Source organism: Phoenix dactylifera, chromosome 9, assembly GCF_009389715.1.
Source record: "Phoenix dactylifera cultivar Barhee BC4 chromosome 9, palm_55x_up_171113_PBpolish2nd_filt_p, whole genome shotgun sequence".
Classification (NCBI taxonomy): domain Eukaryota; kingdom Viridiplantae; phylum Streptophyta; class Magnoliopsida; order Arecales; family Arecaceae; genus Phoenix; species Phoenix dactylifera.
In genome coordinates, this window is record NC_052400.1 from 16,479,605 (window position 1) to 16,504,088 (window position 24,484).

Consider the following 24,484-nt stretch of genomic DNA (forward strand, 5'->3'; position numbering starts at 1 on the left):
AACCTTTTTTTTTTTTGAAACAAGTTAAATCTAAATGCAACAACCTGATTTTGTGGATATTTTCATATTTATAGCAGATCCTACTAGCTGATGCAGAGCCAAGGACTTGAAGAATTCAATTTCGCTGTCATAGCGCCCAGACTCGTTCTTGTTTTTGGGTGCCCCCACCCCTTAGTTATATCAAAGTGAATTTCGATGGTGGTATGTCGACAGATGCAAAATCTAGAGGAATGGGCTCTGTGAATAGAGACTACCACGGTAGGCTGGTTACAGCTGGAGGTCGATGCACCCTCGGTTTGACCGCCATTAGAGCAGAGCTTCAGACAACCTGAGAGAGTATTTCTTATGCGAGGAGTGTACTTGGTGCAGATAGTTTATGCCTCGAGGAAAACTTTTCTATGGTGATCGATTGGATACGGAGAGTGGATTGGTATAGGGATGATCACCTATTGCTTCATGAGACCCGCAGACTGGTCAGAGAGTTGGGCTCCTTTCAAATAGCATATGTGTATCGGATGACAAATAGAGCTGTAGATTGAGTTACCTTTTTTGTTACTCGGCACTTCAAAAAGTTTACTGGATGAATGCAATAGATATATCTTCTTTCTTTTTTTTTTTTGATTTGGAAGGTTGTATCTATGTTAGAGTGGTGTGAAGTCCGATCCGCGAGCACCCTGCACACTGGATCGTAGGCAGCAGTGGCCGACCAGTAGGTCTTTTGGGCATTCGGAATAAGGCTGCAGCTCGACCGAATTAGATTAACGAAAGACGAATGTTTTAGGCCGAATGAAGCGAAGCCAGATTATGTCGGAGTTGGACAGTGTTGATTTGGCAACTCAAGTATTCCGATGCACATATCAATTATCAAAAATGCACATATCAAAAATGACCCGGCATACACTTCGGCTACTAATAAGGGGACAAGTTGACTTCATCCATCGGTGGAGGAATCTTGCATCAAGAGCGTGGATCATAGAGGCGGATTTACCGTGGGATAGATTCCAAAAGGTTCTTATGACCTTTTTAGGCTGAAAGGTCCTATAATGCACTCACAATTGTTGGATCAAGGGCTGGATCGGCTCAGGTCGAAGCATGCCCGCCCCGTGTGCGTCTTTCACGACATGCTCAGCCGTTTGAGAACACCGGGGGGTTCGGGGGTGGAACCCCCTGGCGTATCATCGGTAAAAATGAATATCCTAATCCCCCGAGGGGGGCTTTGGGGGGTAACGTTCCATAACCTAAGAAAGGGGAGGGGGTTTCATCTCGGATGGTACTTTCCTCCGGGGCCTTAAATCTCACCCATTTTTTTTTTTTAACTTGCTAACGATAGTTACATTGGTTGATTGTTTTTTTTTTTTTTTTTTTGTCGAGGAAGCTGCTACGATGAAACCTCGTAATAATCTTCCACCCTGAAGCAATTCTCAAAGGAAACCAGGTGATTGCTAATTTTAAACCGTAACAGGTTTTTTTTTTTTTTTTGAACTCCCTAGCAAGAAAACAAACAGAAGGGCAACAAAGAGCCCAGAAAAAGAGAGAAGTGAAAGAGCTGATGTGATGGAATTTATCTTATGATTTATTTAATCTTGTACTATTTATATCTGACAGATTGAGATATGAGGGAGATTTTATCTGATGGGAGATCACCTCAAATCCTGTTTTTCTCCCTCTCTCTTCTCTGTTTCTCTCTTCTTTCCTCTTGAAAAAAACTAGTTTGAGGGACAAAATACCTGCACAATTTCTCACGCACGCACGCATTCCTTCGCACATCTCTCAGCCAGCCCGGCCAGTCCATGGATACCATAAGCGCCACTGCAGCAGAGCACAGCAGAGCAGAGCAGAGCACAGGAAGGCAGAGGAGAGAGAACACGGGGAGGAGGGAGAGGATTCTTTGTTTCTCTCGGGCGAGAGGGAGGGAGAGGTTTCCAGGATATCATCCACGGATACCTCATCCCTAGCTCGCCCTCGCCTGACACCACCTGATTCGTCGTATCCCAATTAATTCACAAGGCCCCCAATATAAACAGGTCCCACAGGGGCCGGACTTGGACCCCCACTCCTCTTCTTCCCCTGTTCCTATTTTTTCCCCTTAACTCACTCCACTGGTTAGCAAGAGGAACTCTTCTTTTGTTTGCTACTGAGAGCGTTTGATATCCCCTGGGCTGGTACTGGTGACGCTTCTATTCTTTGTTCTTGCCGTAGGGTTTGCATTAAAACTTGACAAGCCTCCTCTGCTGCCTTCTGTAGCGTAGCGTTTATGTGTCTGGCTCGATAGTTATTTCTCCTTCGCTTCTGCTTCTGGGTTTCCATTTGGTTGTTGAAGTTTCACGCTCCATAACTTACTGCTTGGCTTTCCTTTGTTCTCATTCGGACTTCGTGAAATATTAGTAGGTTGTTTGAAGCAATCGCATTAAATAACGTACTGTTTGGCTTTGTTTCTCTCATTCGGGCTTCGAGAAATACTTGTAAAGATCTCTCTCTCTCTTCTCACCTTTTCTTTGAAGTAAAACGGTGGAGAAGGCCACCACTGTAGAGGTCTCTCTTCTTAGTTCCTTCTACTGCTGCTATAATTTTCTACGAAGGGTTGCCCTCCACTATCCGAGCGTGTTTGCGAGGGCTGTTTCTAAAATATTGCATATAGGGTTTGAAAAAAATACATAGAAAGTAGACGAAGAAATGGTTGCTTGGTACAATGTGTGAACCTTCTTCCCGTTGCTTTTGTTTCAGTTCTCTCTGTCTTCTTCAACCGGGTTTCGATGGAGAGGTACGGCCACCACTTCGACAGCAGCGAAGCTCACTTCCCTCCGGGTTTTCGGTTCCATCCCACCGACGAGGAGCTCATTACTTACTACCTTCTCAAGAAGGTCCTCGACAGCAGCTTCACCGGCCGAGCGATTGCTGAGATCGACCTCAACAAGTGCGAGCCGTGGGAGCTTCCAGGTCCAATCCCGACTCCCCGGTTTGCATCCATTTATAACACATGATCTCTGTCCTTGTTGCTCTAAATCTTTTTATCTTGAACTGGGGTATTTGCAGAGAAGGCAAAGATGGGGGAGAAGGAGTGGTACTTCTTTAGTCTTCGGGACCGGAAGTACCCGACGGGGCTTCGAACGAATAGGGCTACTGATGCCGGGTACTGGAAGGCAACCGGCAAGGATAGAGAGATCTACAGCTCGAGGACTCATTCTCTGGTTGGGATGAAGAAGACTCTGGTGTTTTACAAGGGGAGGGCTCCCAAGGGGCAGAAGAGTAACTGGGTAATGCATGAATACAGGTTGGAAGGCAAGTTTGCCTACCACTTCCTCTCTAGATCCTCCAAGGTATGTATGCGTCCGAAAGTCCTGAAACAATGCAGGGATCTCTGCTTTCCATCTATATATTATGGGTCTCTTACTCATTGTTTTGTCGGTAATCAAATGTCATGAGGCCATTATTCCTTTCTTTTCTTTTCGATACACTTTTCCTTTATGGCAGAGGATTTTCTTTTGCTTAAAAAGCAGCCTTTTCTTTTGTATGGGATTGGAATGTGTGATGCATTACTCCACCTCCCTTCCCTGGCTTCATTTCAAAGCCCGACATGATTTGCTGCTACAATATTGCAGATATAAGCGCTGTTTCAAATCTGTTGTTACTTGTCGTGTTGGTCCGAGTTTCTCAAAGAAACCCAGCCTCTCTCTCTCTCTCTCTCTCTCTCTCCCTCCCTCTCCCTCTCGTGCTCACACATATCTTTCATCTCCTTATATTGTGACTCCAAAGATAGACTGCAGCTCGGTTGTGTGAACATTGTGGTCCGTTGTATTATTGATATCAGTAATTATCGAGTGAAGTTCCTGAGTTGTAAGGCCGTTTGCGCCTCCGTGACATCTTTCCATTTTATGCTAGTACGCCTTAGGCTGACCTTTTGAGAGAATAGTACCGCTTGCATTAGTTGCATTGTCAAGTTCTATAAACAAAGTGTACCCTCAGCAACCATCTTGCTCCTTTGTTCACCAAACTCAATCCCATCCGAGAAAAGAAGACGCAAAAAACTCTTATCACTTGTCAACTTATTCGTTTTGATCAGGACATTCATTCTCTTAGAAAGCTCTTACATATTTTTATTCTTCTTCCATTAAAAAAAAAACACTTGCCATGAACATTTATTTATCTCGATTTTATGTAGGTTCTATCCCACGTCATCATATTAAGTTAAGGTTTGAGAATATCTACATTCGAAGCCTGTCGTGCTTCAAGTCCCTTGTAACGAGTACACATATTTGTTGGCATTCTTGATATGGTCAAAGGTTATTGGGTCATTAATTTAAATTTAAGTGGATTATCAAGCTTACAACTGTATTTGAATCCATGCACGTAGGACGAGTGGGTGATATCGAGGGTCTTCCAGAAGAGCGGCGGCGGCAGGAAGGCCCGCGTCGGTCTCACCGGACCCCACTTCTCCGACTCCGCCGGCGGGTCCACATCCGCCGCCTCCCTCCCGCCTTTCCTCGACTCCTCGCCTTACGGCGCTGCTGCTGCCGCCGCCGCCGCAGGCGACAGGGAGAGCTGCTCCTACGAGAGCAGCGAGAGGGAGCCCGTGCCCTGCTTCTCCACCGTCGCCGCCGCCGCCGCCGCCGGCCTCAGCCACCACCACAACCACCTGCCGCCCCCACACGCGCTGAACTACTGCCGGGGCCCCGCTGGCGGCGGTGCTGGGTCGGTTTTCCCCAGCCTCCGCTCGCTCCAAGAGAGCCTCCATCTGCCGTTCTTTCTCTCCACGCTGGCTTCGCCCACAGGCGGCGCTGCGGCGGCGATGGCCTGCGACGCCGCGGTGCACCACCGTGGGGAGGAGACGGGTGGTGACGGCTGGCCGTCGGTTCTGGATCGGAAGGCTGAGGTGGCTGGGAAGGCGCATCCGATGGCGGTGGGCCCCGCCGAGCTGGACTGCCTGTGGACCTTCTAAAATCGGTTCTAAAATCTTCGATGGAAATGCCCCTAGCCTTTCGTTGTAATGACTTAATTATAAGTTTTAGTAGGCTGCTATCATGAAATGTTCTCCTTTGATGAGATAAACTTGGGTAGGGTTGAATGGTTTTGCACGCACGTGTGGGTATTTGACACGTTCCCAGATATAGTGTGGGCCCCGTGTTGCACGTCTGGTGGCAGTGGTTGGTCTTGTCAGGCACGCCTCGGACGGGAAGGAGAGCCGGGAGGTGGGGGCGGGCTTACGTCCTATCCAATCAGTGGCCATTCAGAGTGGGTGCTGTTCGCCAACTGCGGCACTCAACCGCGTTATGGTGCCGGACTCCGAGTCTACTGTTTTTGTTTTGTCTTCTCCTCAGTTTTGGTGTTTCGCCTCTGGAACTACGAGCTGGATCCCATTAGGTCTAGCCTTGAAAGTGGAGCGGATTATGTCATGCGATCCGATTCGTAAATGGATGCAGCTAGAATTATCAGATCCATATCCGAATTCCTATTCTGCTTGTTTCGTTTGATGGTCATTTTTTATTCATATTCGAATTTTTAATATCTGATTTGATCTATAAAAATAAATATCGATATAAATTTTTATATCTAAATATATTGGTATTTAAATTTGAACTTGCCAAGCCCCGAAAGGTAGATCCAATAAATTATTGAATTAGGTTTGGATTTTGAAATTACACCTGAATCTTTATTAATTTTGTTTTGGATCAGATGGACGTGTACATGAAACTCAATGCACGCGTGTGTATATGTATATACAAACACACATGGACGTAAATGTTTGTTTGTATATACATGCTTGTGTATATATATAATAAATTTTTTTAATTATAAAATTTAAAAATTCTTCTAATTTATTTTAATAAGTTTTATTGGTGGCTCATGAGCTGACTGCCCAAATCAAACTTGGTCATCTAAAAATACTTATAACTTTGGGCAATTTTATTTTTGTATATTATTACTTTTCCATGGTTTATGTTGATTTCCCTTTGTGCATATCATTGGAAAAATTGTTTAAGAGTATAACAAAATAATTTATGAGATATCTGATTGGTATCTGAAGTTCAATCCGATGCTTGCATCTTTTTTAGGTCAAATATTTGAACAATAAAGTAGTATTGATAGTTTTAGAATAACTATAAACATCCATATGGCAATGATACAAATTACCTATTACTTCTTTTTGTATTTGTTTCCTAAAAGCCGTTTTGTTATTTGCAGATGAGTGACTCGATAGACTCCTAAAAGCTTGAGAAAAATAAAACCTCTTTGCAAGCTCTCGTCAAAGATTCCTAAGAAACGAAAACCAGAGGCGTAATGGAATTTTTTTATCCAATGAAGCCTTTAACCAAATAAATGATCAAAACAGAACAATATCTGGATATCGACAATTGATGCAAAATTTCCTTTAACAATAACATGTAACCGAGAAGGTCAGCCAATCATAGACAACTTGAAGGATGAAGGATTTCATACGCAGATGATGCTGGAGAGCGCAAGGTATTCCTTGATAAACACGACATTGTAAGTCCATTTCTTTTTTGATCTTTTGACAGATGCATCTGACATTTTCCAGGAATGGTTTTTTCGGTTTAAATAAGCGGGCTTACAGAAAGCCTTAATTCTTGACCTTCGCTTGACCAACTGGGAAAGAGCCACACCTGACTAACAGGGTATCAACTATCAACCGTCTGTATATTTCTAGGCAAGCTAAAAAATCAATAGCAATAAGAAATCTTTCAAGTGATCATTCAATTAGGCAAATTTTGATCTGATCACATAAAACGATTAAGCAATACAAAGTTACCTACAACACGTCTTCTTCAAGATATCATCATCAGATCATCAGGCACTTTTAGTCAGGGATTTCACTCTTTTTAAATGACTAGGGCCCCCCAAATTAGAACCTAGAGCTTAGATATTAGCATCTCAAATGATAAAATACAAAATGTCAAAATTTGTACAAAACAGATGTACTTCCATCATTTGGCAAAGACTTCAATTCTGGACTACTGTTCATTTAAGTATCACGGAGCTAAAACACCTCTGGTGTTTTCTTTATTGTTTCTGCGATTGCTCTGGGCCTCTGGCAATGTAAATAGCTATAAATCATCTGTTGACTTATATCTTGTTGATTTTGTAATTGCTCTTCAATGCAACTTAACTCAAATCCTCCTATTTGCATGTAACTGGAATCAGTAAGATTGGAAAAGAATAAATTACTGCAGGCCAGAAACTAATAAAAGACTAGTCGATAAGTACACCAACCACCTTGGAGAAACCAATTGGAACGCAATGTTGTTTCCAACAGAGCCATGACAGATTTTCACGCGATCTTTTCAGGCTTCTTACAGAATGTTTCTTTGTCGCATCAGTGTTTCTATCTTTTCAACATCTTCAGGAGTATCTACACCATGCGCATCATGTTGAACCTTGATTACCTGCAATAGACCAAACAAGTTCTAGAATATGAAAATCATTTTTCCCACAATACAACATCTCTGGAAAAGTAATGAATATGATGGCAAGTAGCTCTAGAGTTTTAAAAAGCAGCAAATGGACCAGCATCAGTCACCATTCAGTTCCCTATGCACTGCAATAGGTGCCCCATCGACAAAGATGCCGGACAGCACGGCTTCAAATAGAAACAAAGGGGTGGTAGAACACCTTTAAGCTCGGTATTGAGTGGTATGAGGCCATTCTAGGCCAAGAGATAGATACCCTGATTCCTAGATGATACAGTATATGCATCAGCCATTACAGGACAATACATCCGGTGGTGAAGTCCTTGGTTAGCACTAAATTACATATCATTGAGCAATTGGATGGGCACAATAATACTTCCTGGCTGTCTTTGACTAGAACCTGCATGGTCTTTTTAACACGAAATTGAATGAAACAACTGTAGAGGCCTTTGAGTTCATGAAAATATAGAACAGCTTTTCATGTTATGTCCGAAGTAATCATGTGACATACGAAATTAAAAATGCTTCACTCAAGTTCCCACCATCCAACTCCATAATTTGGCACATAAATATTGCAAATATAGCAATTTGATTTTAATGAACTGCAGGCATTTGGGTTTCCTATACTCATCAACTAGCAGACTATATATTTTGTTGGTAGCTATTATGGATACAATGACTGGTTTGGAAACATAGAGAAAAATAAAGTTATCTACCAAAGAGTGCTACGATGCAGAATGATATATGCTGGTATTACTCTCTCTCTTAAAACATGAATTAGGGGTAGAAATGGGTCAGGTCAGTTGGGTTTAGTTGGGTTAAAAAATCCTCAAGTAACCCAAATGCAATCTATTTACAATAAAAACCCTTATCCAAACCTATTTGATCAGGTTGTTTTTTTGGGGGGGGGGCTTTGTAGGTTTGGGTCAAAATCCAGAATGCAAGTTTCTACTCTACAAGCATATTACCAAGTATCAGATATGGATACTAGAAATATAAAGCATTTATTACATTGTGCCAAGGCAAAAATTTAGCATTAATTTATTATCTAATATAGCTATAATTAGATATTCCTTAGGGATATTGGAGTAATATTTACTCAAAATTTTCATATAAGTAAGTTTTTGGAAATTTTTTTATTGACATAGTATCTGTGATTTGCTTAAGGTCCTTCTGTAACGCATACTATTGCATGGGAAGGTCTACAATATAATACATCTGCAAAAGTAATGCCCGTGATGCCAACAGAAGTTCACATTCATCATAGCCTCATGCTAGTTATCATGTTATTCATTGAGTAGTTAAAAAAGTATAGTGATAACTGATGTTATATCTGATTTAGGTGCATGAAAATCACATAGTGGGACTTTAGAGCTTGCAACCCATACTGTAAATTTTCTGAAACTGGCAAATCGCCCATGCAATTTAGCATTTTGATAAACCTTATAAATGTTTGTTTGATTACCAATTTATAGCTGATGGAGTAAATTTATCACATAAGTTACCTAGTCTTTTCTAAATTTATGTTGTCCACTTTAGATATTGACAAGCATTTGAAATGGGAGACATTAAATCTAACGTTTCAGTGATCCTGGTAATTACTTCCCACACCAACTGGCACAGCAGTGGAAGAAGATTTTGTTGAAAAGTGCACAAATTAAATAAGAAACAAGAATAAGTCACAGCACAAAAAAAGGTCAAATCTTGAATCTCATATAAAAAAGAACCTGATAAGTAGATGGAAATGCTAATAACAGTCAAAGATTTGAAAAAATAGATTACTGAAAAGTAAGCAATAACGGATGCCATTTGTCCTCTATGATTCCAATGAGCCGCAAGTAGTTCGGAATTACCTTCATCTTGTATCCATTCTCAAGAACTTTCAGTTGCTCTAGGTCTTCTTCTAGTTGCAATGGAGTGGGTGGAAGTTGCGGATATATCCTAAGAAACTTTGAATCATAACTCTGGCTAGAAAAAAAAGGAATATCAGTACTAGCAGATAATTGCAAAAATAATGCATTAAAAATGCATCACAACCAGACAAACCATTCTTGGACAAGATACAAGACAACACAAAAAAGACCAGTAAGTCACAAACCTTCCCTTTCTTTTTTTTCAAAAAAATAAAATCACAAACCTGAATGCCCAGGTGAAGTAAATATGGAAACTGTGGATTGACTTTCCCTGACCTTTAAAATATATGAGCACATCAGGAAAAAGCAATTCATGGATTAAGATAAATCAAAGCCGTAGTTCAGCTGGCATACTATAGAACTCACTTGTTATAAGGAATCAAACCCCTAGAGAAATATATTGCATAACCAAATTTGTCCACTATACACTTCACCCGGTTGGGGTCAGGTCCATCTTCAGGTTTTAAAGATGTGACAGCAGTACCGAACACAGCATCAGGAGTTCTCTACAGCCCATAAAGTAATCAAATAAGCACAAGAATACCATAACACCACATTGTTTGGTTCAACCAAAAAGTAGAAAATCTCAACTTTGCAAGCAATTCAACAGCAATTCAATAATAAATAAGGCAAGCACCTGCAAAACTTGAACTACACCATCTATTATCTCTGGTTCAATAAGGGGTTCATCTCCTTGAATGTTCACAACAATATCATAGTTTCTTTTGAGCTTTTGAAGAGCTTCATAGCAGCGTTCAGTGCCTGCAAATTGAACAATGAATACAATATGTAATATTAAAGCAGGCTCAAAAGCATGACCCATCACATGAGATCCCCTTACCATTTTGGCAAGATTCTGATGTCATTATCACATCAGCTCCAAATCCTCGACAACATTCTGCAATCTTTTCATCATCTGTCGCCACAACTGGTGCAAAAGAGAGCAAATCCAGTAAAAACTGTAAAATTACCATTATATAAACCAGAAAAATACCCACATGTTGCCACTAGACAAACCTAAGAAATTAAAAAAATGAGCACTACAACTGGTGCAGAAAGAGAACGAATCTAGTAAAGGCTGTAGTTTTTTCTTGCTACATAGTTAAGACTGTTGTTACCATTACATAGACCAACGAGTTATAAATCCCCTAGACAAACCAAAGAACTAAAATGAAAGCGTTAATTATCTGTTTTCCTGCATCAAAGCATATACAACTACCAAAAATTGATGATCATCATGACAGATATATATTAGAAACATGGACCAAGATAAGCATTACCATAGGGTTATGAACTCAAGTATTTGATGAATTATATGGTATGAACTAAGCTCCAAAAAACTACATGACCAGGACTCTCGCTAGCACATATTTCAGATAGAGTTTCTCCAACTAACATAGCAGTGGGAAAGGTCATGTCCCACCAATTGCTCCAATAGTAGTAAACTGTGTCTAAGTAAATGTTTTGTGCTTGTATCTGTAATATCATGCTACTAATTCATCCAAAGTTCGCCGTTTCGGTACCGGACTCCATACTGGTGCCACAATAGCATTATGTCGGTACAATATGGTACGGAATTTTTTCGGTATACCGAGTGTCGGTGCGCCTCATGTACTAGGTACTGGTACCGAGCCGGTAGGGTACGGTACATCCCATACCGTTTGCTTCAAGCTAGTACGACGAACCATGAATCTATCTAATATCCTATAATTATAGTAGACCTATTCATGAGTCGGGCTTTGCCCAAAGGTTAACACAATTTTCTTAGGCCCAAGCCCGACCCAGCCTTCGAGCCTACCTTCTAGGCCCAAGCATAGCTCTTACTCGGATTTTCGGCTAAATCTCGGGCTTCGTGACCATTTTAATTTTTAAATACAAAAAATACTAAAAAAAAGCTTAAACATATTTTTTAAAAAAATCTAAATATGAATAATTAAATATTAAAAACAACCTACAACATGTCTATTATCCTATTAAATTCACATATCAATAACAATTGTCAACTACGTCTACAAACACATCAAACATAAACAAATAACATAAGAAACTTAAAAAAATCAGACCGAGCTTTAATCCCCAAGCCCAAGCTTGGCCCATTTATTAAGCGGGCCTATTTTCTAGGCCTAGCCCAGCCTAGCCGGTAGGCCTAAACCTTTGGCTCGAGCTTGCCTAAAAGGCCTTGGGTTCGAGCAAGCCATCCAACTTGCGAACATGTCTAGATGAGAGTAAAAAATCATTATGATATCATTCAGTGAAAGTCTAAATTTCACATCATCATTACAAGAGAAGGCCTATACAAAGTTTAAGTTGGTATCAAACAAAAGTGGTGAAGGGCGATACCTCTTGCACGAGCATTTATTTGGTAGTTGAGAAGAGAGGCTGGATATAGAGGCTTCAGGCCTACCATTTGCCCATGGCATTGAAACTTAAACAACATTAACTTCAAGATTTCGCACCAAGATCCCCTTCAAACAGATCACTCTACCAAGTATTTGGGCTAAAGACTAGTTGGCAGTTCTCATGTTAGCTACTAACAACCCTCTCTACTCATGAACAGATAAATGTGAGCCACACTCTTTTAATCTACTTATTGACAACTGTGCAGGATGCATTTGGTTGGTTACTGTCAAGGAATAAGTTCTTGGTTGGACCAAGAGCACACCAATTGGTCTTGGCACTCTTAGCATGTCTTATCTGCCCACGCTATAATATAAGGAAAATAAATGCACTTGATGTGAAGAGGTTTTTCAAGGTTGCATTGGAAATTCAAGTTTATTGTGGATCTATTTATAGAGAAAACATGTATGGAAGTATGGCATCTAACTAGCAAAAGCTAGGATTTTGTGATAGATATACCTGTAACCCAACAGAGCCACGTGAGCTCTCAATTTGCTACATTTCCTTTGGTAATTGCGTTTCTAGACTGGCAGGAAATCCTACCTAAAATGCAACTCACTTCTCAGCAGATTTTAGACAAACGTATGCGGCTAATAAAATTCAATGACAGAGAATAGGATGTTAGTTTGTAGATGAAGCTCAAGTTTGTTTTCCTTCCGTGTCCTTTCAGTTATATTCTTTTTATCATTTTTAAAATTAAAGGGACCAAAAGAAAATAACAGGAAGCCTCTCTCTCTCTCTCTCTCTCTCTCTCTCTCTCTCTCTCTCTCCATCCTTTTATGTCTACCTACCTATCTATCTCAGGAAGGCATCTGCTCTCCTTCTCCATTTTCCCCTCTTTTCTTCTCTTGTCCATACATCTACTATTTTTGCCTAATTAAACATATCTTAAATTTGATTTGCTACACTTAAATGTGATATTTGATTTATACAAAAATTTTAATACTTGAACCCTTAATCTGATCTAATATGTCAAAACTTAGATTTCAGATTTGTCCTGATTTATGGGCAGATAGTGTCTGCTGATTGAACTTTACCTTGTTTATTTTTCAATGGTTGTCTACAAGACAATAGTCAGATGACAGGTTTTGGCCTACTACAATCGTCTTGAATGCCTTTGCAGTGAAAAGAATCTGCTCTAAAAGATGGTTGTCCATATATCTATGGTATGATATGAACAACTACAGAAAGAAATAAATCTCAATCATGTACATATGCTTACCAACATGGTCCAGAGTAGAAGCCAACTTTGCTCTCTCCCATGTCCTCTACAACAGTAACATAACACAAAAAAGTGAATGCAATAGAGAATCATATTAGTAGATACTACCGCAAAATACCAGCAAGTGTTAAGAATGCACCACTGTAGAAAATAAAGTTCCTGGAACCTATCACAGAAAAGCTAAATTATTCTAAAGTAATAACATAGAAAAGCACAACTTTCATCCAGAATCTACATGTGATCTTATATTAACCAAACAAACTACCTATAAGTACGACTTTACATTCAAATGCCAAAATCATATGCATAACCATCACCCATTTTCCGATAGATAACCAAAAAGACACAAAAAAAAAGACATACCACTCTTTTAAACCTTTAGAACCAGTAAAAAGGTACAGTTCGTTAAAAGTTAAGAGTTTCAACTCCAAAACAATTTGGTACATATAACAGCTTAGCGTTGTACATGTCGACATCCGAAACTCAGAAATCCTCTTTTAATTGTTTGTATTCTAGATCACATAACTAATGCATGCTTTCCCTAAAAACTGACATTGTGTATTGGTTGTTTGTCTATATAGTGCTTAGAGATCACTTCTCAGTCAATGTTCTCATGGTTTTCTTATGATCCTTTTTTTCTCCAAATAGTTTATTATCAGATCATAGATATAATCTTATAGGCTCTCTGGAAGCTTCTTTTCCTTTATTTTTGGTTACTAAGGTTATTTTGACACATACCATAACCAGCCGATACATATATAAGTACTCTATCTCAAAGTACCACTTATACCAAAGAGGAGAACATATGATAGCTATGTGTAGAGCCTCCATGTTTCGGAGTCACAGTCTTGGCCTCTACCAACCCATATCAGATTGGCACACATATTGCTTATATATTTCTGAATAGAACCTATTTGAAACGTACTTATTGTCATCCCATAGGTTTAGAGCTCTCAATGATAGGGCCTGAAATAATCTTGAAACAGGACCAGAATTGAGATTACGATCTCAACGATAAAGTGCCACTACAGATAGAAATTTTAGACAACTAGTCTACCGACACATAGTTGACAATTTCTAGAAAAGTTCACCCATGGTTACATATCTAATTCCAAGCATGATCCATAGGTCAAGAATTCTGACCAAAAGTGCAAAATTTCAAGATATTGATACCAAGTATGCAATCAAGATTTCATTGATTCCAACTAAGAACTTGAAAGATATTCTTGTCAAGAAACCAATCACAACATCAAGTTCTTGATAACTACACAAAGGAGAGAAGGAAAGGAAGAGGGTTTACTTGGATCATGGGCTTGCCGAGGATTGGGACGAGGGGTTTGCCCTGGAAGCGCGAGGAGTTGAAGCGAGCAGGGATGATCCCCACCGCCCTGCTTCGAAACTTCCCGAACCGGCGTAGGGCGGCGTAGCCACCGGCCGCCGCCGCGGCGACGGCGGATCCGAGCACGAGCCCGTGGAGGATCCACGCCCTGGTGCCCGTCCCCGAGGGTTCCGACGACGAGGAAGAGAAAATCGCCATCAGACGGCTCCAGAGACCTGAAGAAAGGCTTTTTATTCGAATCGCCTGCGGCCTTCGCTCATCGTCTCGCCAGGCTATTGCGAGCTTAGATGCGATTCTCATGCCACTCGGCGGGTCGGAAAAAAAAAAAGAAAAAGAAAAAAGAAAGAAGACAGAAGAGGAGGAAGGACAGATATCGTTCTACATCTCATATTTTACATAAATATCCTTTCAAATTAATATTTACATATATATACTTTCATAAATATATTAATTAAAAATAAAATAAAATTTTAAAATTACACTATTATTTCTATCTTCTCTTCTTACATATCTATTCATTAAGAATATTTTAGCCATTTTAATTTAAAACCGTTAATTTTTTAACGTCGATGGCATTTTATGTATTTAAAACAAAAAATTTTATTTATGTAAAAAACTTAAAAAAAATTATGTAAAAACAAAAATATAAAAAATGATAGAATGACAAAACTAGTATTTTATGAGAGTATAAATACAAATATCAATTTTGAAAATGTATTAATACAAAATGTGATATTTAGGAGGGTATTCATGCAAAAAACTCAAAAAAAAAAGAACCACGAGAAAACGAGGAGTCTCATGGTTGGAGTATTTTTTTTAAAAAAAATAAAAATAGTATTTTTTATGTTAATAAAATTTTCATATTTTATGAAAAAAATTATGATGAATATTAAAACAACTATAGCTAGAAAGGAGGGATGGTCAGAGCGTGTGTTTAACCAGAACTTCGGACTGGTGGGAGAAGCAGATGAGTGTGACGGAGAGCTAGCTATTATTGGTAAAAGATTTCCTTTGCCTGGCGGAAAGGTCCCAACACAGTCCCCATCTCAAACATCTATAATTTAGGATGTTCAGCATCCAAATGAAATTTAGAGCTACTCCGGTGTATTTGGATGTCTAGCTAGTAAATGACATTTAGAGCCATCTTTTGTGTAGCCATAACTAAACATGTTGTCCTTTGTCTGTGTATAGAGAGGTTGCAGCGTTTGTGGCTAGACTCCTTTGCAGTTGGACGACTCCTTTGAAGCTAAGACTACTTGAATCCAAATACAACTAGAAGATGGAACCTGAATGGCTGAACCTTCAGAATCCAAAATGTATTTAGAAGAGAGAAGGAAAAGAAAAACATTTGACTCTAGAATTTAACGAGTCCAAAATGCAGCTAGAAGAGGGTGAGAGATTTGGTGAATTTTTTTAATATTTTTATTATCAATAAATGTTTGTTTCTCACATCTTATTCTCTTTATTCTTTTTTCTTGCAATACTCTTCTATATCATCCTTGACCCTTGGGGCTTGTGCTTAGTAATATTGGCTGGTCTTGTTCCACAAGTAATCATATCATTTTACAAACCACCAGATGATCCTATAGATTTTCTACGATACGTACCACCTTCTATTGGTTCTCTCTATCACCGCGAAGCAATATAGGAAATTAGATCTTGCTATGTTTAACTGTGACCGGATCGAATCAAAGTTCACAGCATAGGCAAGTGCAGGCTCGCCTCCAAAGCGAGCTGGGAGCAATCAAAAAAGCGATAGACGAATAATTTCCAAGCTTGCTCTGGATTAATCTGGCATATTTGGAGGCAGGCAGAAGCCTTATCCCCTGGTTGCTGCTGTTTTTTTTCACTGTTTCTTATCCAGTCCAATAACAGAAATACCCCTACCGATCATCAGGTCAAATTTCTTTCCATCCACTAAGGCCGTAGGCTCATGATGTGAGATTCCATCAAGCTTATAACAAAGCAAACCTCTGCTGCCCGAGCCCGCAAGGTTAGACGTTCAGTATTGAAGAGTACGAAAATAGAGAATATTAATATATACAAATTCAAAAATTTAGCGTGGAACTTGCCACGGCAGTCGCGCCATGATGAATATCAAACAAGGCCCTGAAAAGTTACAATAGTACACTCATTAAGCACGGCGTTTGCTCAAACGCCATGAGTTCGGTTCATGGTATCTGTCATAAAGTGGTTCGATACGCTCTTGCCTCTTCCTTTTGCTCAACTTTGTAGGATCTGCAGACTTAAAAAATCTTGGTGCCAATTCTACTAACCATTTGGGATCGATGACCGTGACCTCCCTCATGTATTCTTTTGTCGTCATAACCAGCTCATGATATATGACCCAATCTGGCTGCCTCTGAAATAAAGCGCTGCTTGGATGGATGTACACCGGCTGGTTCTCAACTATGGTTCTATATCCCTCCTGGGGGTCCTTCCTAGCAGAATGGAAGAAGAATCCTGCAGTAATTGCCTTCCGTATCTTTGTAAAGTTTTTACCGGCACTGACGACATCCAGTTTATACCTGAATAAGCAGTGGATGACAAAGGTTAAGAAATATGCCCTGAAATCATTTGGATCACTTTAACAGCAAGGACGGAAGTGATACAAGCACGCAATTCACATAAAACTCCATCATCTGCCCAACAAACATGTCGAGTGAAATATGTCAGTGGGCTAATTTTAAAGAGGACTCTTTTGAGAGCATTTGCTTCCCTAACAAATTATCAGATCCTCTGACCTTTTCTCTCTCTAAGAAATTATCACATCCTCAGCAATTGTTCTCACACAATCAGGAATAATTTGCTTAAATATGAAACTTCGAAGGTTTGAAGATACATGTAGAATGACAATTTGCATTTTCCCTTATGGAAGATACAAAAAGGACTTTAAAGAGAAATTTGGGTAGAATTTCTCCTCCCCTATTAAATATGTAAAAACAAGACTTTCGTATTGTTGTAATTAACAGAGTGCTGCTACTACCATAATGGCGATGTGTAAAGAACTCCTCCCATTACCAATAGACTTTAACTAAACATATCATTTTCCCCATACCAACGATCTGTTAAAATTCTTCAGAACCAAAACAAGAGAGAGAGAGAGAGATGTGAGCCCTTCGTTAAAAATCCCTTGCATGAACCCTAGAACCTATTAAAAGATGTATTTCAAAAAAAATATGAATATTTAGAAATTTTTTTATCCACCTACACTTTCTATACTATGTTCCATTATATTTAGCATAAAACATAAGAACTTAGAATCTGCACTATCAGACATTTTAAAGAAAAACAGAACCATGCTTTTTTTTAAAATCAAGTCAGCCATTAACCCACTCAAACTACAGTTAGCATAAACCATAAGAACTTAGAATCCATGTTATAAACATTTTAAAGAGACAAAGACCCATTTCTCAAGTCGGCCATTAACCTGCTCAAGTAGGGATGAAAATTACAGAGATACACAACAACAAATCAACCCTTACTGAAGCATTACGATTATTCCGATATTATGTTAGTAAGAAACCTCTTCAAACTTTCAGCCACTTCACTGACAAGTTTGGAGACTGCTATTTAGGTTCACAAGCATTAGAACAGCAATGAATTGATTCTTGCAGATAAGAGCTATAGGGGTGGCTTCAACTCCTTCGCAGGGAATTTTGTCCTGAAATCCCTAAGGTGTACCATCACATCTTTTTTTAAGAATGTAGCACAACTACTGGTAAACAACATAACAAATTTTCAAGGTAAGACCTTTTTCCTCCTCCTAGAAACAACTCTCCTATTTTCTACTCAGTAGACTCAAATTCATCTCTCCCATCTCTACTGGCCTCCTAAACCTCTTTACATACTAGTTGGCAAGATTCAGTGCCCCCCTTACGTAAATCATGAACTTCCTAAATACATCCTGATACTTCTCCATCCATCACAACTTACTTAATGAAAGTGGTTCTGTTGTCATTAATCATCTAGAAATCTAAATAGAATTTAAATACAGTTACTATCAAGGTCACAGTTAGATACCTGAATAAGTCACCAGTAGGAGCAAAAGCACATGCCAAAGTGGACTAGTGCAAAAGCAGATAATCAAAACTGCCATAAAAGCATATGCCAAGGGAGCGACTGCATGAGTGGGTTCAAAATAGATTCCAGAAAGACAAAGCCCCTGCAGAAGCTTCTGGCTGCTAAGGGTTTCACAGAGATAAGTTATCAAATTCTTTTAAGAGTTCAAGTGATAATGGCATGATCACGGTCTAAAAAAGTCTCAAGTTCCCATATTGGATATGTTTTAGCATAATATATGAAATTAACAGAGAAAAAAAGGCAAAGCCAACAACCACTGATTTAATTGATATAGCTTTTCAAGAACTGGGGACATACATTAGTGGTAGTCGATACATGGGACGAATTGTAATCAAGTGAAGACCACAGAAACATAACTGAAGCATATAAGAAACAAGGAAGCACTTAAGGGTACTCTGTTATCTCTTAATGATACTCTAAAACACACTAAAATTGCAACAAAAATAAGTGATACCATGCACAATTGAAACACAAAAGTAGAGGCAGGAAATATATCTATAATAACTTAACATACAACACAATTGAATATGAAACATAAACAATTGCAGCATATGCAATACACCACTTAGGTAATACTATAGCTCAAAGATGCATCTGCTCATGCAAATATGCAGATATTCTACATAGTGCATGCACCAAGGAATGATAACCAACATCACAACCATCTGGACCACAAAAAATTTACACAAACAAGTCAAAAAGCAAAATAATGGATGAATTAAAAGGTTAAAGTGCAGAAACTATACCTGTCCATGATAGTAAGAAGCTGCTTTCTGACATCCTGTGCCCTCCGAAGGGAACGTGACTGCACGAAGTTCTCAAAGCACCATGGCCCAGAAAAATTTTTGGCCTTCCAAGCCTCATATACAGCAAGTAATGTTAAGTGGTCACCTTCTGGCTGAAAGAACTTGGCTCTTTTCTGATCTGCTTGGGCTTGCTTCTCCCTTGGCCTGTAGAAGATATTCCCAGTCTGAATCATTGCTATAATGGTCAAAATCTCATCGCTGCATCCTAGGTCGACACTGGCCAGAAGCATTTTTGATAATGGTGGTTCCAGTGGAAATTCAGCCATTTTTCTACCCAATTTGGTCAGAAGCCCCTCTTCATCCAATGCTCCAAGACTGTATAGTTGTTCCATGGAAGATATGAGTGCTTGAGGTGATGGCGGGTCCATAAAATCAAATGACAAGAGGTCATTAATCCCCATGGCCTTCATATTTAGTGTTGTCATCCCGAGGTTAATTCTTTGGATTTCAGGAACTGTGGTGGGTGACATTTCATTGCGGTAGGCACTCTCTGTGTAGAGACGGTAACACTTCCCTGGGCCAGTACGCCCAGCACGCCCAGCTCGCTGCTTGGCTGATGCTTGCGAGATGGGAGTGATGATCAGTGAATCAATGCCTTGTTTTGGGTTGTACACATTTTGCTTTGCAAAACCAGGATCAACAACATAATATATCCCATCAATTGTCAAAGAAGCCTCGGCAATATTAGTAGCCACAACCACTTTCCTCTTTCCAGGAGGTGCAGGTTCAAAAATCCTGGATTGCATTTCACTAGGAAGAGCACTGTATACTGGCAAGATAATCAACTCTGGAACATTCTTTCCTAAACCTTTCATTCTCTCATAAAGACACTGACAAGCATGATCAATTTCCTCTTGGCCAGTCAAGAAGACAAGAATATCACCCTCGGGTTCCGTCAAGTGGATCTGCAAAACAGTGATTAGAGCTGCATCTAAGTAATCAGTCTCTGGCTGCTTCGTGTAGAGTATCTCCACTGGAAATGTTCTCCCTGGAATGGTGAAAATATTGCAGTTAAAGAAATAACCAGAGAACTTTTCTGCATCAAGTGTGGCAGAAGTGACTATCAACCGAAGGTCAGGCCTGCGCTTCACTAGCTGTTTTAGCAAACCAAAAAGAACGTCAGTGTGGATTGTTCTCTCATGAGCTTCATCAAGCATGACAACAGAGTACTGTGAAAGGTTTTCATCGACCAAGATCTCCCTAAGAAGCATACCATCTGTCATATACTTGATCACTGTCTCTGGACTAGTGCAGTCCTCAAACCTAATAGCATAACCAACTTCTTCTCCCAAACGGCACCCGAATTCTTCTGCCACCCTCTTAGCAACCGACATTGCTGCCACCCTACGAGGCTGTGTGCACCCAATTTTTCCCCTTGTCGTGTAACCTGCCTCCGCCAGATATTGAGTGACTTGTGTTGTCTTCCCTGAACCGGTCTCACCAATGACGACCAGAACCTGGTTTTCATGCACAGCTTGAATCAGCTCTTTCTTCAGTTTATAGATCGGAAGACTCTGCCTTTGCTCCTGTATTGAAAGCTTTGACCTCTGCCCGAAAGTTAAAGCCTTTCCATATGCATCTTTCTTCCATTCAGGCATGTCATAGGCCGACAATCCAACACCCCTCAGCTCCTGAGCAAGGTGCCTCTCACCTGTATCTGGCATAGGGTCTTCCCATGGGCGGTTAAGATCCTTCGGGATGGAATCAAGCATTGTCCTCTGCTGCTGCTCTCGGACCTCCCTCCTCTCCTTAATGAGAGCTGACTGGAGTGCTGCCGCCCTGCTCAAAGAACCTTCAGGATTCTTGAAAATCTTGACAGGGGACATGTCAATTGAGAACCGGCTCTGCCCTTGCAAGAATGCAGGCTCATCCTCATTAAGCTCAATTTCCAGCTCTTCTTCAGCTCCCTCTTCCTCATACAGCAGCCCATCGGCATCGTCATCGAACATTGGATGCTCCCTGACATCCAAAACCCCAGAAGCAATCAGCTGCTTCGCCTCCCACTTCTCTGGTGAGCTCATCCTCTTCAACGGCCGCCGAGACGGTCCATTCTCATCCTCCTCCACAATCGTGATGCCCGAAAGGCCAGTCCTTGTCACCGGCCCATGGTTGCCACTTGAAGGGTTCGCCCTCAATGCCTCATCCTCCGAGTTCTTCCTCATTGGAAGCAGATCTTTTCCGGTTTTCTGGTCCACATCCCTCATGGAAAGGCTAAGTTTCTGCCCAGACACTGAGATCACCTTCACGAATGCTTCTTGATCGCGCTTCACTGCATCCTTTGCATTGGCGACCCTTTTATTTGCAATCTGGGAAACATGGACCAGACCCTCCTTCCCCCTGAAATCATTCAACTGGACAAAGCACCCCGTATCCATCACTCGCGAAACCCTACCCTTATACACCTTATAGAGCTCCGGCTCGTCCGCATACCTCCGACTACTAAGGTTAGGGTTTCTCCCATCCCTGCCATCTTCTTCCTCCTCGTCATATGCCCTAGAATTATCATACCTATCTCTATCTCTATCCCTTCTGTGACTCCTATCTCTATTATGTCTGTCCCAGTCTCTGTCTCTATCTCCATCTCTATCCCTCTCTCGCCTATACTCTCGATCTCGATCTCGATCACGTCGCCGGTCTCGGTCTCGGTCCCGATCCCGATCTTGGCCGCGATCACGATCGCGGTGATCGTCGCGGCTGCGGACCTCAGATGCGGCCTTCATCTCGGCGTCACGCTCCATCTCGCGGCGGAGCTCCTTGGCGCGTTCGGGGTCGTCGCGGCAGGAGAGGGCGGGGAAGGCGGAGGACCTCTTCTTGGCTTGATTCTGGTCGGAGGAGGGCTTGGCGGACTTGGGCTTTGGGGGTACGATGGCGTGGATGATGGTGAGGAGGGTGCGGACGAAGTAGTCGGGCATCTCGGCGCCGTTCTCCTTGAGCTTGGCGTCGAACTCCTCCACCGTCTCGGAACTGCGGCCGAGATCGGTGATGAACTCGGCGAGGACCTTGTCGCCGCACCCGACGTGGGACTCGAGCTCCGTGCAGATTTTGGAGACGAGAGAGAGGTACTCGAGTTTCTTCAGGCCGTCGTCAGCCGCCGGCGCCATGGGAGACGGCACGAAGGGAGGCCGCGAAGAAGGAATTAAGGTTAGGGTTAGGGTTTGTTCACTAAGGAAGAGGTGAGATCTGCAGGGCGGAGGAACCGAAAAAAAAGCGGCGATAAAGGGGAAACGAACATGGCCTGGGAATAAAATTGAACTGTTAATAATCTAAATCTAAAGGAGGGACCGGCTCGGATTATTCCGGATATCTCCAGAATAGGATGTCCGAAATTTCCAACGGCATGGATCCTTCGATGGCTAACGCTGTGATGCCGCCTCCTGCCGTTGGAAGGTAAGGTCCGTCTCAGGACTTGCTTATACGGGACCGGAAGTTTAAGCGGACCCGAAAGGTAAGGATCCAGATCCAACATCAGTTCGTTTGGAAAAAAAAATCTAGTACTTTTGATTTGGCTGAGACGCCCGTTGCGATGGGGCTGTGTGACTTGACCTAAAGCGAATAGGTTGGATGCACGTAAATAGGAGGTTCGCTTGAGTTCGTGTCTGGGTCAACCATTTCCAAACTAAAGTCAAGTCTGATGCACTTCTACATAGCTAATCTTGCTACCGTACCAATCAATCAAGCTGGACTTCCTGACTTTGGCTGGGATTGGCACCAGTCAATCTACCAACTAAGTTGCTCACCAAAAGATAACCTACGAAATAAATTTTGAATTGGCTCCAAGTCCAAATTTTAAGCTCAAGCTAAGCAAACAAGCTTCTTAAAAGGCGCCAGCTTACCAAGCTAAGCAAATATCTTTCAAGATATTTAGGGGCCCCTATCCCCATAGTTTATTATCTATGAACCCAGGAGGTAAAAAACCACCTCCTTAATGATGAGGCACCCGAAACATATACACCTGCAAGTCCTGGCTGAAAATTTCTTGCATCACTGCTTCAAAGAAAATCAACAGAAGATAAGTGTTCGATTTTTTCATACAAGAGCTACACAGTACCAAGACAACACAAAACTCAAAATTCTAGGGACAATTTCCTGACTACAACAACTCATAGACCGAAGGCAAAACTTGCCATCGCCTAAGCATCAGGTAAGAGGTACAGAATTCCCAAGGAGACATTACAAGACTTCATTGACTATTTCCTGGTACAGCATCTCACACGAGAATAAAGGACTGATTTAATTCAAGTTCGTACCCGCTCCAGAGGAAACTGAAATAATAAAAAAAAGATATAGCATGACAAATTTATTGCAATTACTGCATGGGATGGCGTAAGAGGATACCATGAGGTCTTATGTACAAACAAATCTTCACCGTGTCATGAAGCCGGGAGCTGCTGAGTGCCACCAAGATGGTAGCCTGGTAGTAAGGAGGCGATAATTTCATCTGAGTTGTCTGAGTTCGAAACGCGCGGACGTTGATTAAATTAGAAGATCGGATACCCCACACCCAGACGGCTCGTTGGCGAATATGCTTTCCTTCCATCTGTATCGAGGTGGCGCTAGGATGACATACCCACATGTGAGGCAGTGAGCCCATGAGTCGGAGAAAGCACGCAAAAACCTGCGATCTGTATCGAACATTTTCTGATGGAAGAGGGGCTCAGTAGTGGAGTTGCTACGCGGGTGGGCTGGTCCCTCCCCCTCCCCTCCTAATAAACAACATTGAAAAAAAAAATCATTGTGACTAAGGATCAAGTTGATGCCAAAAGAGTAAGTGCTGATTTATATAAATGGCAAATATACAAAGCAAATTTTGTCAAGAAAAGTCGAAGGATGGCTTGACAGTCAAAGTCAAGCAAGCAAGAGGCTGGTGACAATAGGATGGCTCATCTCTTCCAATTTTCCTGCGCCAAGAAGTCTGCACTGACCCTGAAGATATTATTGGCATCCTATGGACTCTTGGTGACCTCAAGCACAGATCTTTCTATGGACAATATAATAATCAAACCTTATCAACTTAATTGTAGTATCCAAGGCCTTGTTTCTTTTTTTTTTTTTTTTGGATAGTGTCCTTTCCATTTCATGTTTCATGTTAATTATGCTATTCTTCATTTGCAATTTTATTTTTTGTAATATGGAGAGCAATAAATGCACTCTTGCTTATCACACATCTCTTAGCTAACTATATCGTGATGGTGATCCGCCATTTGTAGTATATCATATCTCAAATTCCACCATAAATCAAAATATCTTACATTCGTGTATGATTTGATCTAAGTTATGTGTGATCGTATACCGCAAAACCA

At 41.0% G+C, this 24,484-nt stretch overlaps 3 protein-coding genes across 8 annotated transcripts; 1 reads left to right on the top strand and 2 right to left on the bottom strand.

The window, feature by feature from the left end:
* Positions 1-1,376: 1,376 nt before the first annotated feature.
* On the top strand, positions 1,377-5,024 carry LOC103720981 (protein CUP-SHAPED COTYLEDON 2-like). The gene is made up of 3 exons (XM_026800059.2): positions 1,377-2,937; positions 3,034-3,317; positions 4,352-5,024. The coding sequence occupies exons 1-3, from the start codon at positions 2,754-2,756 to the stop codon at positions 4,934-4,936; spliced, it is 1,053 nt and encodes a 350-aa protein (XP_026655860.1). The 5' UTR covers positions 1,377-2,753; the 3' UTR covers positions 4,937-5,024.
* Positions 5,025-6,694: 1,670 nt separating this feature from the next.
* LOC103720845 (3-deoxy-manno-octulosonate cytidylyltransferase, mitochondrial-like) lies at positions 6,695-14,637 on the bottom strand. Of its 5 annotated transcripts, none has more exons than XM_017843746.3 (9): positions 14,257-14,634; positions 12,957-13,002; positions 10,179-10,265; positions 9,975-10,099; positions 9,704-9,843; positions 9,562-9,613; positions 9,278-9,392; positions 7,231-7,400; positions 6,695-7,148 (listed from the first exon to the last, which is right to left on the bottom strand). In XM_017843746.3, exons 1-7 carry the CDS (start codon positions 14,593-14,595, stop codon positions 9,381-9,383), a joined length of 801 nt encoding a protein of 266 aa, XP_017699235.2. In that variant the 5' UTR covers positions 14,596-14,634; the 3' UTR covers positions 6,695-7,148; positions 7,231-7,400; positions 9,278-9,380. The 5 variants fall into 5 exon arrangements, with proteins under 5 accessions (XP_017699235.2, XP_008809123.2, XP_008809046.2 ...); XM_008810901.3 differs by having other exon boundaries at positions 6,695-7,134; positions 9,278-9,388; positions 14,257-14,632; XM_008810824.3 differs by having other exon boundaries at positions 9,278-9,388; positions 14,257-14,632.
* Positions 14,638-16,278: 1,641 nt separating this feature from the next.
* On the bottom strand, positions 16,279-22,477 carry LOC103720779 (probable pre-mRNA-splicing factor ATP-dependent RNA helicase DEAH5). 2 transcript variants are annotated; one of them, XM_008810697.4, is made up of 2 exons: positions 19,125-22,430; positions 16,279-16,823 (listed from the first exon to the last, which is right to left on the bottom strand). In XM_008810697.4, the coding sequence occupies exons 1-2, from the start codon at positions 22,283-22,285 to the stop codon at positions 16,430-16,432; spliced, it is 3,555 nt and encodes a 1,184-aa protein (XP_008808919.1). In that variant the 5' UTR covers positions 22,286-22,430; the 3' UTR covers positions 16,279-16,429. The 2 variants fall into 2 exon arrangements, with proteins under 2 accessions (XP_008808919.1, XP_038986138.1); XM_039130210.1 differs by having other exon boundaries at positions 16,740-16,937; positions 19,125-22,477.
* Positions 22,478-24,484: the final 2,007 nt, after the last annotated feature.

Bases quoted from the DNA above. Each gene is read 5' to 3' on its own strand.
- LOC103720779 (XM_008810697.4), bottom strand. From the start codon at position 22,285: ATGGCGCCGGCGGCTGACGACGGCCTGAAGAAACTCGAGTACCTCTCT. The intron at 16,824-19,124 runs GTATAGTTTCTG...CTGCTTATTCAG, and splicing joins CTTCTTACTATCATGGACAG to GTATAAACTGGATGTCGTCA.
- LOC103720981 (XM_026800059.2), top strand. From the start codon at position 2,754: ATGGAGAGGTACGGCCACCACTTCGACAGCAGCGAAGCTCACTTCCCT. The intron at 2,938-3,033 runs GTCCAATCCCGA...GGGTATTTGCAG, and splicing joins CGAGCCGTGGGAGCTTCCAG to AGAAGGCAAAGATGGGGGAG. The intron at 3,318-4,351 runs GTATGTATGCGT...CCATGCACGTAG, and splicing joins TCCTCTCTAGATCCTCCAAG to GACGAGTGGGTGATATCGAG.
- LOC103720845 (XM_039130209.1), bottom strand. From the start codon at position 14,595: ATGAGAATCGCATCTAAGCTCGCAATAGCCTGGCGAGACGATGAGCGA. The intron at 13,003-14,256 runs GTAAACCCTCTT...TTACTGTTGTAG, and splicing joins TCGGCAAGCCCATGATCCAA to AGGACATGGGAGAGAGCAAA. The intron at 10,100-10,178 runs GTAAGGGGATCT...TTCAATTTGCAG, and splicing joins ATCAGAATCTTGCCAAAATG to GCACTGAACGCTGCTATGAA.